The 20,236-nt window shown below is 38.9% G+C and overlaps 1 protein-coding gene across 4 annotated transcripts in view; it reads left to right on the top strand.

Moving 5' to 3' along the window:
* frmpd2 (FERM and PDZ domain containing 2) overlaps window positions 1–20,236 on the top strand; it is a 55,497-nt gene that overhangs the window by 32,963 nt on the left and 2,298 nt on the right. For 3 of the 4 annotated variants that reach the window (XM_057826754.1, XM_057826751.1, XM_057826750.1), the window contains exons 26-29: window positions 3,740–3,954; window positions 4,224–4,290; window positions 4,368–4,514; window positions 6,515–6,596. In XM_057826754.1, the coding sequence (XP_057682737.1) occupies window positions 3,740–3,954; window positions 4,224–4,290; window positions 4,368–4,405 (320 nt within the window). In that variant the 3' untranslated portion in view covers window positions 4,406–4,514; window positions 6,515–6,596. The remainder of the gene's footprint in view (window positions 1–3,739; window positions 3,955–4,223; window positions 4,291–4,367; window positions 4,515–6,514; window positions 6,597–20,236) is intronic. The other variant, XM_057826752.1, reaches the window with a different exon arrangement.

Below are 20,236 nucleotides of genomic sequence, written 5' to 3'. Positions count from 1 at the left end.
TACATTACTTACAGTGGCTGATACGGGCCGAAAAAACTTCTAATATCATTCCTCTTTGAATGGGGCGGAGAAGGCGGCATGTTGTATTTCTGTCGGGGCTGTGTGACTGTGAGTCTGTCTGTGTGGAGGAAGGAGGGGGTGGGGTCAAGTCACCAGCCAATCAAACATGCGTTTGAAGGGGAAAAAATGGCACATTCAGCAAGTGAAAAGGGATAATGTAAGTCTGAACTTAATGAAAATAATTCACTTAATAACGATAGGGTCTATTCTGTCCTTACAACATATGGGAATACAGTCTAAATTACCTATATAACTGAACTCATTATATCATGCAAATAAGGTTACTTAAAAGTTGGTGGGGATGAAATTTTGGTCATGTTATGTCCCTACCCTCCCTATGCAAATCTAAACCCATGGCCACCCCAGGCGACCTCCCAACCAACCGTGCCAGGAACTGCCATTGCGTGAGAGAGCCAGCAGTTGTCACTTGGTCAAGTGTTTTAATCGCAAACTGCATGGAGATGAACTTTCACACACTTCCGCTTCCTGATCTTCCTTTCTGACCCTGACCTTCCTCCTCTTATCCCTCTGGCCTTCTTTATCCTTGGGTCTGCCATCCCTCCTGCTACATAGATAGAACCTTTTCTAAGAAATATCTGGGTGCCACTACCACTTCTTCCCTTATTGACGGTTCAGTTCTTAATTTGTCACATGTATATTGATGACTACACAACTGGCTTTAAGTGTCCGATCGCGAGTGGAAACACACAACAACAATACAAAAGACAATACATCCAGGCGTTGCCTCTGTAAATAGCAACCGAGCGAGTGAGCGAGCTAGTGAGAGAGGAAAATACAGCTGCAAGCCTAAGTGCATTTGTGATGCTTGTAAAATATCTACAGAGGCAACGCATACATGAGAGTGTGCTTTGAAATTGGATTTGGATTGTATTAATGAACAACTGTTTGATAAAGAAAATTCATTTATCAAAGTCTGACTCCTCCTTATTCAATTTTGTTGTTTAGTTTGTCTAAAGAAAACAATTCAGTCATTGACACAAGTTTTTCTTGGTCGGCAAGAAAAAAAAAAGAATATTTTTTGTTTTCTACTCAATACCTTTATTAAAAGCTTTAACAAGTTTTATGTACTTAAAATAGTGCAGTTGTAGACCAGTGTTTTTCAACCGGTGTGCCGCTGCACACTAATGTGCCGTGAGAGGTCGTTAGGTGTGCCGCGAGAAATTATCCAATTTATTTTATTTTATTTTATTTTTTTTACGTCGTCGGGCGGAGTTGCAGTAGGAAGGAAGGAAGGAAGGAGTAGGTAGATAGTTCTCGGTCGTGTGCAGATGAGCGAGGTATAGACCCCACTCACCAACGTCGCTGTATCCGGTCACCATATTGTCCGTCATTGTTTATCCGTATTCTTAATGGTTTCAATTTGTCGTGCAATTTATAGTGCAATTCATGGAAGCCCCGGTGCTTAATTAATCGTCCGAAGTCCCGGGTTTTTTTTTGGCTCTAAAGAAAGACCTGAAAGGCGTCAAATGACCCCGACACCAAACTGACTACTTGGCTTTGTCAAACAATAGACCATTCAAACAAGTAGCAGACAACCACCATTCACACTCCGCTGCCGAGGTGTGAAGGGGGGTTTCACTCTGGATAGCTGCTATTAGCATCTTGAATATTTGCAAATCCAGGGCTCCCTTGGCTTTGTCAAACATGGAGGAACAGGGAGATGGCCAGTCGCCGTGTTCTACAATATGACTGACATGGCAGCACTAAATGAATGTGTTGTATTAGGCATGCACCGGAAGGCAAGAGAGACGGGTGGACTTCTTTGTGGGACTTGCAAAAGAATTGGCTCACTCTCATGTGGAAGGAAAAATATCTTCGGCAACAACCTCCAACACCTAGCCCCGGGAAAAGTGCGAAGTGTCATACAGTGGAGCAAATAAGTATTTAGTCAACCACTAATTGTGCAAGTTCTCCCACTTGAAAATATTAGAGAGGCCTGTAATTGTCAACATGGGTAAACCTCAACCATGAGAGACAGAATGTGGAAAAAAATAACAAAAAAATCACATTGTTTGATTTTTAAAGAATTGATTTGCAAATCATGGTGGAAAATAAGTATTTGGTCTATACCAAAAGTTCATCTCAATACTTTGTTATGTACCCTTAGTTGGCAATAACGGAGGCCAAACGTTTTCTGTAACTCTTCACAAGCTTTTCACACACTGTTGCTGGTATTTTGGCCCATTCCTCCATATATAGAAGTGTACTTACAGTGGAGTAAATACGTAAGTATTTGGTCAATACCAAAAGTTCATCTCAATACTTTGTTATGTACCCTTACGTAACCCAAACATTTTCTATAACTCTTCACAAGCTTTTCACACACTGTTGCTGGTATTTTGGCCCATTCCTCCACGCAGATCTCCTCTAGAGCAGTGATGTTTTGGAGCTGTCGTTGGGAAACATGGACTTTCAACTCCCTCCTCACCCCGTGGCATCAAAATGATAACAAGAACAGTGGGCAAAAATCCCAGAACCACACGGGGGGACCTAGTGAATGACCTACAGAGAGCTGGGACCACAGTAACAAAGGCTACTATCAGTAACGCAATGTGTCGCCAGGGACTCAAATCCTGCACTGCTAGACGTGTCCCCCTGCTGAAGAAAGCACACGTCCAGGCCCCGTCTGCGGTTCGCTAGAGAGCATTTGGATGATCCAGAAGAGGACTGGGAGAATGTGTTATGGTCAGATGAAATCAAAATAGAACTTTTTGGTAGAAACACAGGTTCTCTTGGTTGGAGAAAAAAGAATACTGAATTGCACCATAACCACTGTGAGGCATGGGTGTGGAAATATCATGCTTTGGGTCTGTTTTTCTGCAAAGGGACCTGTACGACTGATCTGTGTAAAGGAAAGAATGAATGGAGCCCTGTATCGAGAGATTTTGAGTGAAAATCTCCTTCCATCAGCAAGGGCATTGAAGATGAGACGTGGCTGGGTCTTTCAGCATGACAATGATCCCAAACACACAGCCAGGGCAACAAAGGAGTGGCTTTGTAAGAAGCATTTCAAGGTCCTGGAGTGGCCTAGCCAGTCTCCAGATCTCAACCCCATAGAAAATCTGTGGAGGGAGTTGGAAGTCCGTGTTGCCCAACGACAGCCCCAAAACATCACTGCTCTAGAGATCTGCATGGAGGAATGGGCCAAAATACCAGCAACAGTGTGTGAAAAGCTTGTGAAGAGTTACAGAAAACATTTGGCCTCCGTTATTGGCAACAAAGGGTACATACCAAAGTATTGAGATGAACTTTTGGTATTGACCAAATACTTATTTTCCACCATGATTTGAAAATAAATTCTTTAAAAATCAAACAATGTGATTTTCTGTTTTTTTTCCTCATTCTGTCTCTCATGGTCGAGGTTTACTCATGTTGACAATTACAGGCCTCTCTAATATTTTCAAGTGGGAGAACTTGCACAATTAGTGGTTGACTAAATACTTATTTGCCCCACTGTATATATGTACCTATATTTATATAAAGACGAGCTGACTCAATATTTTCACACGTCAATATGTGCGTGTGGCTCCCAGTATTGTCTTTTCTGTGGAAACTGGGTCAAACTAGCTCTCTGAGTGTTCAAGGTTGCTGACTCCTGGTATAACATTGTAATTCATAATCTTTCCTGCATCTCCTCTGTCCTATACCAAATTTTCAGAAAATACACAGGAAGTCACTCTGACTAAGAACGCAAATGGTCTGGGCTTTAGTTTCGTTATGTGTGAGTTGGACCCACCCATTCCTGACTTCGGAAGCCTGATCCGGATAAAGGAGCTTTTCCCCGGCCAGCCGGCCCAATTGAGTGGTAGGATCAATGAGGGAGATGTCCTTTTGGCTATCAATGGCCTGTCACTCAAGGAGCTGTCTTATCCAGTATGTGGATTAATCTTTTAGCTTTTAAAATTCATCTGTTTATTATTTTTAACGTACTTTATCCATTTATCATTTCTTTTATACCTAATATATCCCCTGGTTGATGGATTACAATTCCATTATTGAACAGTTCCAAAGGGAATTTGTTTTGCATAACCCCTTGACACGAAAATGTAAATGAATAAACAAAGTAACCACAATAACATAAACTATGATGTAAATGTACCGTTTATACATGTTTTCATTATTTAGACTTTTTTTCTTTTTAGAAAGTACTAAAGCTGTTCAAGACGTCACCCCATGAAGTCCGATTGACGCTCTGTAGGCCTTCACCTGGTACTTTAAACACATCACTTCAAAGTGGAAATGCTAACTGATACGTATTTAAGTGTTGCACTCTGTGTTTTCTTCAGGAGTCCTTCCGTCTATCCATGAGCTTACAGGAACATGAATCAGTCATGTATCACACAATAGCAAGCAAGACCATTTGGCAGTGCTTTGCCATCTATGACAGAAATATGTAATTGATATATGAAGAAACCTCTGCTCATTGAGAACAGGTCAGTGCTGGAGTTCTACAAGTGTAACTAGTAATTGGGATGGATGGATGGATGGATGGATGGATGGATGGATGGATGGATGGATGGATGGATGGATGGATGGATGGATGGATGGATGGATGGATGGATGGATGGATGGATGGATGGATGGATGGATGGATGGATGGATGGATGGATGGAGTGGTATAAAAAAAAGTGTCTGAACCCTTTGGAATTTCTCAAATTTCTGCATAAACTTACCATCAAATGTTATCTGATCTTTGTCAAAATCACACAGATGAAAAAACAGTGTATGCTTTGTCTAAAACCACCCAAACATTTAAAGGTTTTCATATTTTATTGAGGATGGAATGCAAACAATGACAGAAGAGGGAAAAAAATAATTGAACCCTCTGCCTAAAGAGACCTAAAGAGCAATTGAAACCGTTTTTTTTACCAAACAATTTAAGTCAGGTGTGTGCCCAATCACTGATGAGTGGTTTAAAGCTGCACTGCCCACTATAAAACACACACCTGGTAAGAATTGTCTTGATGAGAAACATTGCCTGATGTGCATCACGGCTCGATCAAAAGACCTATCTGAAAACCTGCGATCAAGGATTGTTGATTTGTATAAAGCTGGTAAAGGATACAAAACCATCTCCTAAAGTCTGAATGTTCATCATTCAACAGTCAGAGAAGTTGTTTACAAATGGAAAAAGTTTGGCACTGTTGCTTCTCTCCCAAGGAGTGGCCGTCGACCAAAGATGATGCCAATAGTTCAGCGCAAAATACTCAGAGAGGTAAAAAAGAACCGTAGAACTAGCCCTAAAAACTTACATAAATCACTGGCACAGTCCAATATCTCTGTGCACACATCAACTAAATGTAAAACTATGGCCAAGAAGGGTGTTCATAGGAGGACTCCACAGAGGAAGCCACTGCTGTCTAAAAAAAACATTGTTGTACGTTTAATGTTCGCAAAAGGGCACTTGGACACTCCACAGAGGTTTTGGCAAAATATTTGGTGGACTGATGAAACCAAAGTTGGATTTTTTAGCGGAAACACACGACATCATGTGTGGAGGAAAAATGGAACAGCTCACCAATATCAACACCTCATCCCCAACGTTAAGCATGGTGGAGGGAGCATCATGATTTGGGGCTGTTTGCTTGCTGGACAACTTGCAATCATTAATGGAAGAATTAATTCAAAAGTTTATCAGGATGTTTTGCAGGAAAACCTGAGAGCGTCTGTCAGACAGTTGAAGCTAAAAAGAGGATGGATGCTGCAAAAAGACAATGATCCAAAACACAGAAGTAAATCAACTTCAGAATGGTTTCAGAAGAACAAAATACACGTTCTGGAGTGGCCAAGTCAAAGTCCAGACTTGAACCCCATTGAGATGCTGTGGCATGACCTAAAGACAGCGATTCATGCCAGACATCCAAGGAATGTAAAGGAATTACAGCAGTTTTTTAGAGAAGAATGGACCAAGATTAGTCCTGATCGATGTGCCAGATTGATCTGCAGCTAAAGGAAGCGCGTGGTTGAAATTATTGCTGCCAAAGGTGGGGGGGGGGGGGACTTATAAAAGTTTGGGGCGTTTTAGTTAAAGCACACACTGTTTTTACATCTGTGTGATTTTGACAAAGGTCAGACCACATTTGATGGTGATTTTATGCAGAAATGTGAGAAATTCAAAAAGGTTCAGCTACTTTTTGATATAGATAGATAGATGGATAGATAGATAGATAGATAGATAGATAGATAGATAGATAGATAGATAGATAGATAGATAGATAGATAGATAGATAGATAGATAGATAGATAGATAGATAGATAGATAGATAGATAGATAGATAGATAGATAGATAGATAGATAGATAGATAGATAGATAGATAGATAGATAGATAGATAGATAGATAGATAGATAGATAGATAGATAGATAGATAGATAGATAGATAGAGTCTGAAAATTAGTGGTTCAATTGACTTCATTGATATTTTTGTTTCCAGCTTGCTAAAGAAACTGAAGAACCAACTGCAGGTGAAACATGGGTTGCTTGTTTATGAATGGGGGAAAAAAATAAAAGTTAAGGTGAGAAACTAACTCTATCAAATTTTGAGACTTGCCTGGATTTTTAATCCCTATGGATGATTTATTCAGTCTCTTATTGCTACAGTACAAAGTAAGCAATAAGCAAACATATACAGGAGTGGACAAAATAATGGAAGCACCTTAAAAATCATTATAAACTAACTTAATATGGTGTAGGTCAGCGTTTTGCTGCAATTACAGCCTCAATTCTCCGAGGTATTGATTCATACAATTTGTGAATTGCTTCCAAAGGAATTTTAAGCCATTTTTCAGTTAGAATACCCTCTAACGCTTTTAAGACAACATCTTAATTGAATCTCTAAAACTCTAAAACTGTTTGTGAGATTGAATGTTTATTTTGAATCTTCAATACATAAGTACCAATAATCAGTAACGATAATCAAATATAAGAAAACAAAATATGAGCATTCAAAAAGGAGTGAAAAGAAGTAAAACTTACTCTAGGGATGGGAATCGAAATCCGATTCCAATTCCAAACCGGTTCCTAGTGTTTCGAGGCCTCGACATCACAATGAAAAAGCCTTAACGGTCCCTTTAACGATTGCTAAAGACGCGTATTGCGTCGTGACATGTCTTGTTGTCCATACGCATCAAATTAGCATGGCGCCAAGAACCACTCGCTCCAGTTTGGCTACACTTCACCAGGAAAGAGGGTGAAAATGAAAGGTTACGATGGTTTAGCACGAGCATTGCAGCCGTAAACATAACAATGACAGCACGTAGGTTCAAACGCTGGAAAGTGTGTCTTGACTTCATGAGAAAAAATTACAACAAAGCGACTTGCAGTCATTGCAAGGTGGAGATAACTGCATCGGGAGGGAATACAAATGCACTGTCCTCACCAAGACGCTAAGGCTCAGTCATGGCTATACACATAGCTAAACTCCCAAATGACGATGCAGAAGACGTTGGTATAATTGGTTGACTTTATTCAACCATCACTTGAAGAGTGAAACTAAAAATAGAAATGAAACAAATCAATTTCGTCCCCAATAACAAACAGGTTTGCATCAACGAAAATCAGCGATGATTAGCTGCTAATACAATAATAACACAAACAGTTAGCATGCGTTCACTAGCATTAGCACATCGTTCAAACCACTGCACAACTGGATTTAAGTGTCCGATCGCGAGTAGAAACACACAACAACAACACAACAGAAGATACATGCAGGCGTTGCCTCTAGATAGTTACAAACATTAACAAAGAACGTAGGCTTGTAGCAGTGTTTCCTTCTCTCACTAACTCGCTCACTCGCTTGGATGCGGCACTTCTTCTTCGCGTGTAAGCGCGCTCTTCTTCACGTGAGCGCATTCTTGTTCGCGTGAGGAAGCGCAAGGGCGCCCCCACTTGAGCGTGAAAGCACCATAAAAACTAAAAGGCATGCATTTCAATATAATGGTAAATAATACACTTTAATATTGCCCAAGGCAGAACAACGACCTATATGCCAATATTTAGCAATATTTTTTATTTCTATTAGAAAAATGTTTCAGTAAAATGTTACACATTTTTGTGCATTTGCCACTTATTGCCAGAGGTAACATTGAGGCTTTGGGCATCTTTTGACCTCGTTGTGAGTTTGTAAGGTTGTGACTTCTGATTAAACAAACGCAATGCCAATCAGAACGTCTGTTCTTCTTTTTCCCCAAATTAGACTCGATAAGAGAATCGATAAAGAATCGAATCGTTAAGCAATATCGATGATGAAATCGGAATCGTAAAAATCATATCAATTCCCATTCCTACTCCCACCCCTTGTCCTAAATTCTGACGTATTAGTTTCCGTCCATACATTTGAATATACACATTCTTATTTAACACGTATACAGTCCCACCTTATAACTCTACATGTTACCTCAACACAAATGTCGCAAAAGCCTAGTCCATAAATCAAACCCGGAAGGCAAGGCATTCTTTGTATAGCACAATTCAACACAATGCAATTCAAAGTGCTTTACATCACATGAAGGTCATAAAAATCACAGTAACTCAAAAGAACGTAAACACAAACGCAATCGAAACAGGAAATAAAATTATACATAAAAATTGCATTAAATTGAAATCAGAAATGGAAATAACGCAGAAAAGGAATAAAAAGCAAACAAGCATAAAGTTTGAAATATGTAGACAGTTATGGATATGCTGTGATAAACAAAAGCATTTTTAGCCCTGATTTAAAGTGCGTATGACAGGAGAAAAAAAGTCTTAAATAGGATTATTATGTGAATTTGAATCACATCTTGAGACGATTCGACTATATACAACAATTTAGCAAAGCGCAGATGACGAGAAATTAGTGTTTTAATCCGCTGGTTAGCTACGCCTATCATTATAGGGCTCTAGCGTCCCCAACAAGTGGATGACGTCAGCGGAGTCACGATTTCATCTGATTTAGTATGCAGCTCATTGAGGGGGAATTATTCACAACGAGGAAAACGCAACGAAGAGAGCCGCAAAATGTCATTGTTTCAGTCTCTCTACTCCAATATTTTTACAGGATATTCTTTTTATCGAAGTATTTTTCCCCAATAGCTAAATAAATGGCTTGAGAAGGACCAGTCAGCCCGTTGAGGGGGAATTATTCAGAACGAGGAAAATGTGACAAAGAGAGCCGCAAAATGTCATTGTTTCAGTCTCTCTACTCCAATATTTTTACAGGATATTCTTTTTATCCAAGTATTTTTTTCCCAATAGCTAAATAAATGGCATGGTCATGACAAATAACAGTCTTGTGCTTAATGGAATATGAAATAATAAAAATTAGGGCTGTCAAAATTATCACGTTAACGGGCGGTAATTAATTTTTTAATTAATCACGTTAAAATATTTGACGCAATTAACGCACATGCCCCGCTCAGACAGATTTAAATGACAGTACAGTGAAATGCCCTCATGTTAATTGTGTTGTATGGAGTTTCGTCGTCCTCTGCTGGCGCTTGGGTGCGACTGATTTTATAGGCTTCAGCACCCATGATCATTGTGTAAGTAATTATTGACATCAACAATGGCGGGCTACTAGTTTATTTTTTGATAGAATTTTTTTCAAATTTTATTAAAAAGAAAACATTAAGAGGGGGTTGTAATATAAAATTTCTATAACTTGTACTAACATTTATCTTTTAAGAACTACAAGTCTTTCTATCCATGGATCGCTTTAACAGAATGTTAATAATGTTAATGCCTTATAACAATAAATCTTGTTGATTTATTGTTATAATAAACAAATACAGTCCGTATGTGCCGTATGTTGAATGTATATATCCATCTTGTGTCTTATCTTTCCATTCCAACAATAATTTACAGAAAAAATATGGCATATTTTATAGATGGTTTGAATTGCGATTAATTGCGATTAATTACGATTAATTAATTTTTAAGCTGTAATTAACTCGATTAAAAATTTTAATCATTTGACAGCCCTAATAAAAATGCATTTATTCAGGACGACATGGCAAAATTACTCCATGATGGTCAAAACTGTCGACTTCCCCTTTACTGTCGCACCTCCCGAACGATATTCTATGCCACCTAAATCAGTCTTATGTCATTTCCCTTCCCCGGCTTCGGAAAATGTAAACAAACCAAGAGGCGTGACAGCTAGCTGACATGCTAACCCGAACCGAGTGATGTTTCAAAGTCTTCGAAGCGGAAAATCACATAAAACTAGCCCGGACCATTTCACATGACGACTGGGTTGTGGATTGTCTTCGCTGATCGGCAAACCGCCCGGCGGAGAGCAATTTACAGCTCGTTCCCCTGCTACTACGGACATGAGAGCTCGCCGGGGAAGCAGCTGGACAATGACCGCTGAACAAACCGGCCAACGTCGGAGGAGCGTGTAGCTGCCAAATGGTCAACACAAATATGGCAAAATACAACACCATAAAGTCGTAAACAGCGAGAGACTCAGTGAAGGAGGGCGGCTGCATTTGTTGTGCAGCTAACATGTGCAGCTAATGTGTATGAGGAGAGCTTTTTACATGGCCATCCATGATCAAACGTAAGTCATCCTTTATTTAAAGAAAGTTTGTAGTGTTTACTTTGTAATCGCTGTATTCGCGGCAATTTTTAACTCAAAGTTGCAATTTCTGATCAGTCGCAAAATTTGACAGAACACCAGACATATGAAGAGGGGAATAAGCCGAGTACAGTGCTCTCCTGGCGGGGGGATGTGCGACAAGCCGCCAGTCATCGGCCGAGGGGACAAGGAGCATGTCAGCCACAAAATGCAAGCCACCTACATATCAAAATGATCCCAGTATTTTACATAATACAAAACACGATGTTTACTCACTCAAGTCCCATGGTCCCACAGTAGTAGGGCTTGTTTTGGCCAATATACCCCGGTGAATGGGAACGTTTTGAAACCCCAAAAAGGCGCACACGCCTCGCCCTCGTACAGCAAGATATTTCTGCTGCCGTTTGGCTGGCGTGATGCGAAAAATAAACAAATTAATCCGCAAAATCAGCTGAATCCTTAGTCCTTCTAATACAACAGTACGGCTGTATAATGAAGAGGAATCCTTCCTGCGCACACGTCACAGCGCCCTCTTTCTCAACCCGAGACTGTTGCTGGAAGTCACTCATTTTCATGGCGCGGGATTCAAAAAACTAGATGAATATAGCGATCGCTTAAACACACATCCAAGCGGTACATTTCATTCAGGAGCATAAAATACTGTGTGTATTATGAAATTAACATGCTTTCTCGTGTCATAGGCACTTAAAGTGTTTTGTAGACGAGCAGAAGTATTTTATAGTCTATTCTTTGACTCACTGGAAGCCATTGTAACGATTTCAAAACCGATGTAATGTGGTCCAATTTCCTTGTATTTGTAAGGACTCTGGCAGCAGCATTCTGTACTAGCTGCAGCTTCCAGACTGATTTTTTTATCAAGACCTGTAAATATACTGTTGCAATAGTCCAATCTACTGAAAATGAGTTTTTCCATGTCTTATTGAGTCAGAAGCCCCTTAATTCTGGCTATATTTTATAGGTGGAAATAAGCAGATTTACAGACTTTAGATGGCTATCAATTTTTAGGTCTGAGTCGATAATTACGCCAAGATTTATGACTTGATTTGTAGCTGTAAGTGACATTGTGCTAATGTGCGTGCTTATCTTTGACCTTTCCTTTTTTGGCCCAAAAATGATTACTTCTGTCCTCTCCACATTTAGCTGGAGAAAATTTTGGCACATCCATTCATTGATCTGATGAATGCATATACTTAAGGAGACGAAGGGACGAGGACTAGGGATAAACAAAAATAAATGAATGACCCCAATAGTTATCCCATATGTGTCACAGTGTGTGTCACAGTTTTCACAACACACTAGTTATTATCCACATCTCTCTCATCCTTATAATTTTTGAAAATCATACCTTTATACAGTTTCTTAAATTGTCCCATATTGTTACATTCTTTTAAATCCACACTAAATTTCTTCAGTAGTCTTACTCCACATACTGATAGGCAAAAGCTTTTTCTTGTCCGATATCTGGGTTCTTTGAAGTCCCAATACCCCCGTAAGTTGTAACATTTTCATACTTTGTAAATAACGGCTGACTATTCTGGGGTACTAGCACTCCATTAACACCCTGTTCTCCGTCCTGCTCCATCTGTGTCTTTTTTTGGTAACGGTGTTATACTTGTATAGCACTTTTCCACCTGTCAAGGTGCTCAAAGCGCTTTACACTACATTGCCATCTACCTACTGGTAACGCAGCAATGTGGGGTTCAGTATCTTGCTGAAGGATACTTAGGCGAGTTCATCAGGGCAGAGAATCGAACCCACAACCTCTGGGTTGGGGACAACTACTCTACCACTGAGCCACGCCATCCCCATATACATTTTGCAGCAGGGCCGAGAATCATAAGTGGTATATGCCATGTGGCAAATTAGATTTTGCCGTGTGGCATTTTTTTTGCCATGTAGCAAAGAATTGTTGCCATGTCGCAAAATGGATTTTGTCATGTGGCATTTTTTTGCCATATGGCTTTTTTTTTTTTGCCATTTGGCAAAATGGATTTTACCATGTGGCATTATGTTTTTTGCCATGTAGCAAAATGGATTTTGACATGTGGCATTTTTGGGGGGTATGTGGCAAAATGCATTTTGGTTTGTGGCATTTCTGTGGGGATAGGGGGGTACATGGCATTTTTGGGGGGTATACGTTATTTTGCAGGCCATGCACATCCATGCCATTGACAGCTAGGCACGTCCAAATTTTCCATTCATTTTAAATGGCAGAAAAACATGTGGCTGTGACTTTTGACCATACACTTTACATTAGGGTGTATTGACATTCAACTGGCACCCAAGTAAGGCTACGCCATTGACAGCTATGCACATCCAAAATTTCAATTCATTTTAAATGGCAGAAAAACATGTGGCTGTCATTTTTGGACATCCGCTTACCATAACAGCGCATTGACATTAAACGGACACCAAGTTAGGCTATGCCATTGACAGCTGTGCACATCCAAATTTCCGTGTCAGCTTTCTTTCTGCAATGATGTGACTGGTCTAACAGTACACCAGAATGAATGATGTTATTGTGACTGGTCTTAAAATCAAACCGCGGTCGTATGTGCGGGCGGCGGCAGCGGAGATCGAAGGGGGAGAGCCCGCTGAGCTGGATAATAGCTCCACGGAGAAACAGGTGGCTGAATTCCTATGGTCCAAAGGGATCGAACTGGACCACAATAACATCGAGGCCTGCCACCCTGTGCCCAGGAGAAAAGATGGCGAGAAGCCAGTCGTACTACTTCGGTTCACAAACAGAAAATACAAAATCGCCCTATTGAAACAAGGAAGAAAGCTGAAGGGAACGGATGTCTTCGTCAATGAGCACCTAACCAAACATAACTCGGATATAACCTGGAAAGCGCGACAACATAAAAAACAGAGGAAAATACAAAACAGGTGGGCTTCAAGTTGCAAAGTATATATAAAATTGAACGGGACCTCCGAAGAAGCAAGAGTAATCTGCATACGAAATATCACTGAACTGGAGAAATATTCATAAACGTCAACAGATTGCAGTGTCAACATAGGATGGAGCGGATCAAGACAGGACTGGATACGGAGGTGGCAAACGTAACACAACCATGACTTCACAATTGGCTAGAACTTATTATGGATCGGGGATAGGAACCAACTAACACAGATAATACGCGACAGCGGGGAACAGAAACTGAAAAGTTTTGAGTACATTGATCACCACAATTTTGGATTTAGAACAGGACATAGATCCGGACAGTAATTTTTTCTCTTCCATTGACAAAAACTGCTGCTATTATACAGATGAACAATATAACAAGGTCATTAAATATATGGGAAAGTGATCAATTATCCATTTCAACAGTAGAAGCTTGTATGCAAATTTTAAGAAAATTAAGGACTATTTGAATACTTTTACAGAACATTTTGATATTATTGCAATTTCGGAAACATGGATAAATACTGAAAAAGGAACAGACTTTCGAATGGAGGGATATGAATTCATATATAAAAACAGAAAAAACAAAGGTGGTGGAGGAGTGGCTATATACATTGATGAAGCATTAGACTTCAAAGTTATTGAACAAATGACAACTGTGGTGGATAATGCGCTTGAATGCTTATCTATTGAAATATGTAAGAATTCAAGAAATATTATTGTTAGCTGTATATACAGGACACCAGACTCAAATATTGCTGCTTTCAATGAATGGATGGAAAGGATGTTTTCAAATATACAGTAGGTAGCAAAATGGTTTTTATATGTGCAGATTGGAACATTGATCTCTTAAATTCTAATAGTCATAAACCTACAACTGACTTTATTGAAACAATGTACAGCATGATTTTTTTCCCAAGAATCACTAGGCCAATTAGAATTACACCGACATCTGCTACGCTTATTGACAATATTTTCACAAACAATATTGATGATAAAGCAATTGGTGGATTATTGACAAATGACATAACTGATCATCTGCCGGTCTTTACAATAAGCAATATAAAACTTGGAAGGAAAAAGGAGAAAAAAACAGAACGCAGACGAGTGAAGACGGAGGAATCCTTAAATTCGTTGAGAAATGAATTGATGGATCAAAACTGGGAAAACATACTGTATATTACGGCAACAATGTTAACCAAGCATATAATGAATTTCTAGAAATATTTATGTTATTATATGACAAACATTGCCCAATTAAGGAACACAGTAAAAAACATGCCTATGGTACTTGCCCATGGATGTCAACAGGATTAAAAAATGCATGTAAAAAGAAGAATTATCTTTACAGAGATTTCATTGGAGAGAGGACTACAGAGTCAGAACAGAAATACAAGAAATATAAAAATAAGTTGACTAATATTATGAGAGCTACTAAGAGAGATTATTATGCACGGATATTAGAGGATAACAAACATAATATGAAAGGAACATGGAAGATACTAAAACATATCATAGGAAATAGTAATATGTACAAAAGTCTGCCGAAATATTTTATTGATGAGGATGTAGAAAAGTACAACATGGATGAAGTTGCTAAAAAAATGAATAATTTTTTTGTTAATGTGGGTCCTGAACTAGCAGAAAATATACCTGATACCGGAAATTATGAAGAATATTTATTGGAAAGAAATCCTTGTTCTCTCTTTCTCAAACCTGTGACAGAGCAGGGACTAGTGGACATTGTTTTAAAATGTAAGAACAAAACATCTACAGACTATAATGACATTGATATGTCATTAGTGAAAAAGACGATTGAGACCATCTCTAAACCATTAACATACATATGTAATTTGTCGTTTCAGACTGGTAAGTTTCCAAATAAAATGAAGATAGCCAAGGTAATAACAAATATTCAAAACTGGGAACAAGCATTCCTTTACGAATTATAGACCTATATCTCTATTACCTCAATTTTCAAAAATATTTGAAAAACTTTTCAACAATAGACTGGACTCATTCCTAGAAAAACACAACATCCTCGCTAAAAATCAGTATGGGTTTAGGTCAAACAGGTCAACAACTCTGGCAATAATAGGAGCAATAGAATCAATAACAAATGCTATAGATCACAAGAAATATGCTGCTGGAGTATTTATAGACCTGAAGAAGGCATTTGATACAATTAATCATGAGATATTATTTAATAAACTCCAACGATATGGCATTAGAGGAATAGTGCTTGAATGGGTAAAAAGTTATTTTAGGGGGCGGCAGCAGTTTGTCAAATTAGGTAATAATTCCTCATCATGTTTGGATGTTGTGTGTGGTGTCCCACAGGGGTCAGTATTGGGCCCCAAATTCTTTCTTTTGTATATTAATGATATGTGCAAGGTTTCCACGTTACTGCAGTTTGTGTTGTTTGCTGATGACACAAATATTTTTCACTCAGGGGATAACATATTACAATTGCAGGGGGAAATAATAAGAGAAATGAACAAATTAAAAATATGGTTTAGTAATAATAAAAAATCATTAATATTTAGAGAAGACAAAAATAATATTATTTGGGAACTGTAAAAACGATGCACAGTTTAAGATAATAGTAGATGGGATAGAAATTGAGAGAGTACATGAAATCAGGTTTTTGGGGGTAATTATTGATGAAAAACTTAACTGGAAACAACATATCAAACACATACAGGGCAAAATTTCGCGGAATATTGCAATAATAAATAAAGCAAAGTGGGTATTAGATTCCAAATCACTCCACACTCTATATGGTTCACTAGTCTCTCCTTACTTGCAATACAGTGCCGAAGTATGGGGCAATAATTACAAAACTTCGCTATATTCAGTAAATGTACTGCAGAAAAGGGCATTACGGATCATACACAAAGCTGGTTATCAGGATCATACAAACACACTATTTCATAAGTCAAAATTGCTCAAGCTTTCGGATATCGTACAATACCAAACAGCACAAATAATGTTCAAAGCTATAAGAAATTTATTACCTCAGAATATTCAGCAGTTGTTTACAAACTACGAAAAAAGTTACAATTTACGGGGATATTGGGACTTCAAAGAACCCAGATTTCGGACGACAAGGAAAAGTTTTTGCATATCAGTATGTGGGGTGAGACTACTGAAGAAAGTTTGTGTGGATTTAAAACAATGTATAAATATTGGACAATTTAGGAAACCGTATAAAGATATGATTTTCAAAAAATATAAGGATGATGGAAATATGGATAACAACTAGGGTGTTGTGGTTATTGGGATATGGGACATTGCTGTCATTTATTCATTTATCTATGTTTTCTGGGCTGTTTAATGGACTGGGCTTTTGCAACATTTGTGTATAGGTCATATGCAGGGTTATATGGTGAGATTGTATATGTGTTAACCAAGAATGTATATACAAGAATGTATATATTTAAATGTAAGGAATTGAACTGATATGTCAGGACTTAAGGACAAGGGGTGGGAGTACATAAGTTTTTACTTCTTCTCACTCCTTTTCGAATATTTTGTTTTTTTTTTCCATTTTTTTTTCATTATTGTCACCGATTATAGGTACCTATGTATTAAGTATTCGAAATAAACGTGTTCAATCAATCAATCAATCAATGATGAATCTTGGGTATGCAGTCACTATGCTCACGTAAAAAATTGCCCCATAGCTAAAATTTCATTTTGCCACATGGCAAATACCACTTTTGGTTCTCGCTGTCTCCAATTTTGACTTTAAAAAAGAATGTGTTTGTGTTATGTTGTGAATGATCTGTAATGCCCTTTTCTGCAGTACATTTACTGAATATATATTGAAGTTGTGTACGGTAATTATTGCCCCAAACCTTGGCACTGTACTGCTAAAAAGAAGTGAAACTGACCATAAATGCTCCATAATATTGAGGTCTGGGGATTGTACCGGCCATATGAGATGCTCAATTTCATTAGAATGTTCCTTATGCCATTCTTTAACAATTATCTTCGATGGTTATGATGTCAAAATTTTAGGTGTTTCCATTATTTTGTCCAACCCCTGCACATACACATGAAACTAGGCCTGCAAGCAGGACTGAACGGGCCCTCGCAATCTAGTGCAACTCGGACGTCACGCAACTCGGACTGTGTGCAGGTCAGGGTGGTGGCAGATCCTCCTCTCTAATCATCTCATTAGAACCTAACATGCTCGAAAGTCGCCTATTTACATTCCCACACCCAAGAGATAAAAACTCCTATTGGAGAGAGTACTACCAAAAAGGAGCCACTACTGAGCTGTGCAGCCAAGCCCTTATTCAAAACCAAAATGAATCTTCTAACTGGGCCAATTCGACCAAGTGTGCCAAATATTGTGGCTCTATAAGCTGCCTGAGTCTCTGAAAAAAAATATTTCCTTTAAATGGCGAACAAAGGGTCGTCACGGCAACAGACAGAGACATGTGGACATTGGCCGTAAATAAGTATTTTAATAGGTCTTGAAACTACAATGACCAACCTGAAAAGAGCTGGACATGTATTGGAAAAACGAGTGACTTTCTATTGCCACTAGTTGGCGCTGTAGGGTTGATGCAAATGACCCCTACAAGGCCCTTCAGGGTATGACTCTCAACAAGCACGGGAAGTTTGGCGCAGATATGTTGTATATCTGCCAAGTTATGACTGTTCAAAGTTTTTGGAGAGAAAAATTGTGAACAGTCATTTTCACTTTCCTGTTTGGACCCTTCCGCTTCAACGAAACTTCAATATTTTTCATCAGGCACCTGAAGACAGGTCTTAAGGCTTCCCTTATGCAGGTTTGAGGTAGATTGATTTTTTTCCTTTTAGAGGAGGAGTGTGTCCCGTAAAAAAGGGCATTTCCTGTTCCCACTAGGAGGCGCCAGGCACAAATGGTAAATGTTCAATCCAGTCCTGCTCAGGCTGGTATACCTCACACACATGCCAGATTTAAAATAGATTGAACGTTGTATGAGGGAGTTATCAGTCATTTTCCGAATTTGGTGTTTTGGCGAAAAAATGGCCGACTTTGGCACCCCGCCCAGGTCAGGCCCGTGAATGAAAACACACCATTTTGATAACTTAAGATTTCATATGCCTCATGAACAGTCTCGCCAATTTTGAGAATGATCAAACTAATTCCCTAGGTGCCAAGGTGTAAAATGTGCACACTGTAAATCGATAAAAATTTCACATTCAATCCAAAATACCCGATTTCCTGTTGGGTTTGGAATACGCATGCAAGAGACTTTTTTGAGCAGTTTTGTACACGGTATCGACTCTCCGAATTTCATCCCTCTACGTTGAAAAAACCTAAATGGAGAGGCCTTTTTGAAAATTTCAAGGGGGCGCCACTGAGCCATTTTGTTACATGTTTTCGTAACGTTGCAAGATTATTGAACGTTATGCAAAGCCGCATGTATGTGCAAATTTTGGTGAGTTTTTATGCATATTCAAGCCTCAAAATGTAAACTCTTACTGTGAACCCATGAAAATTTCACATTCGATCCAAAATACCCGATTTCCTGTTGGATTTGGAATATGGGTGCAAGAGACTTTTTGGAGCAGTTTTGCATAAGGTATCTACTCCCCAAATTTCCTCGCTCTATGTTGAAAAAACCCAATAGGAAAGGCCTTTTTTAAAACTACTTTCTGTCGCCACTAGTTGGCACTGTAGAGTTGATGCAAATGACCCCTACAAGAACCTTCAGGGTATGACTCTCAACAAACACGGAACGTTTGGCGCAGATATGTTGCATATCTGCCGAGTTATGACTGTTCAAAGTTTTTGGCGAGACAAATTGTTGACGGTCATTTTCACTTCCAGTTTGGACCTCTCCGCTTCAACGAAACCTCAATATTTTTCATCAGGCACCTGAACACATGTCTTGAGGCTCCCCTGAAACAGGTTTGAGGTCAATAGATTTTTTTCCCTTGGAGGAGGAGCCTGTCTCGTAAAGAAGGCCATTTCCTGTTTCCACTAGGGGCGCCAGGCCTAATGGGTAATATTTCAATGCAGTCATGTTCAGGCTGGGATATCTCATAAACATGCTAAAAATGAAAAAGATTGAACGTTGGATCACGGAGTTTTTAATCATTTTCTGAATTTGGTATTTTGCCTAAAAATGGCCGACTTTGGGACCACGCCCAGGCCAGACCCTTGAATGAAAACACACCATTTTGAAAACTTAAGATCTCATAGGTCTCCTGAATAGTCTGACCAATTTTGAAGACGATCCAACTTTATCCTTCAGCGACAAGGTCTCAAATGTAAATCGATAAAATTTCTCATTTGACCCAAAATTTCCGGCTTCCTGTTGGGTTTGGAATATGGGTGCAAGAGACTTTTTGGAGCAGTTTTGTACAATGTATCGACTCACTAAATTTCATTGTTCTACGTTGAAAAAACCTAATAGGAGAGGCCTTTTTGAAAATTTCAAGGGGGCGCCACTGAGCCATTTTGTTAAATTTTTTTTGTAGATTATCAAAATTTACGCAAAGTTGAATGTATGTGCAAATTTTGGTGAGTTTTCGTGCATGTTCAAGCCTCCAAACGTAAACTCCAACTGTGAACCGAAAAAATTTCACATTCGATCCAAAATACCCGATTTCCTGTCGAATTTGGAATATGGGTGCAAGAGGCTTTTTTGAACAGTTAGGCATAAGGT

This window comes from Corythoichthys intestinalis, chromosome 21, assembly GCF_030265065.1.
Source record: "Corythoichthys intestinalis isolate RoL2023-P3 chromosome 21, ASM3026506v1, whole genome shotgun sequence".
Classification (NCBI taxonomy): Eukaryota; Metazoa; Chordata; class Actinopteri; order Syngnathiformes; family Syngnathidae; genus Corythoichthys; species Corythoichthys intestinalis.
This window is presented reverse-complemented; position numbering and strand designations above follow the sequence as displayed.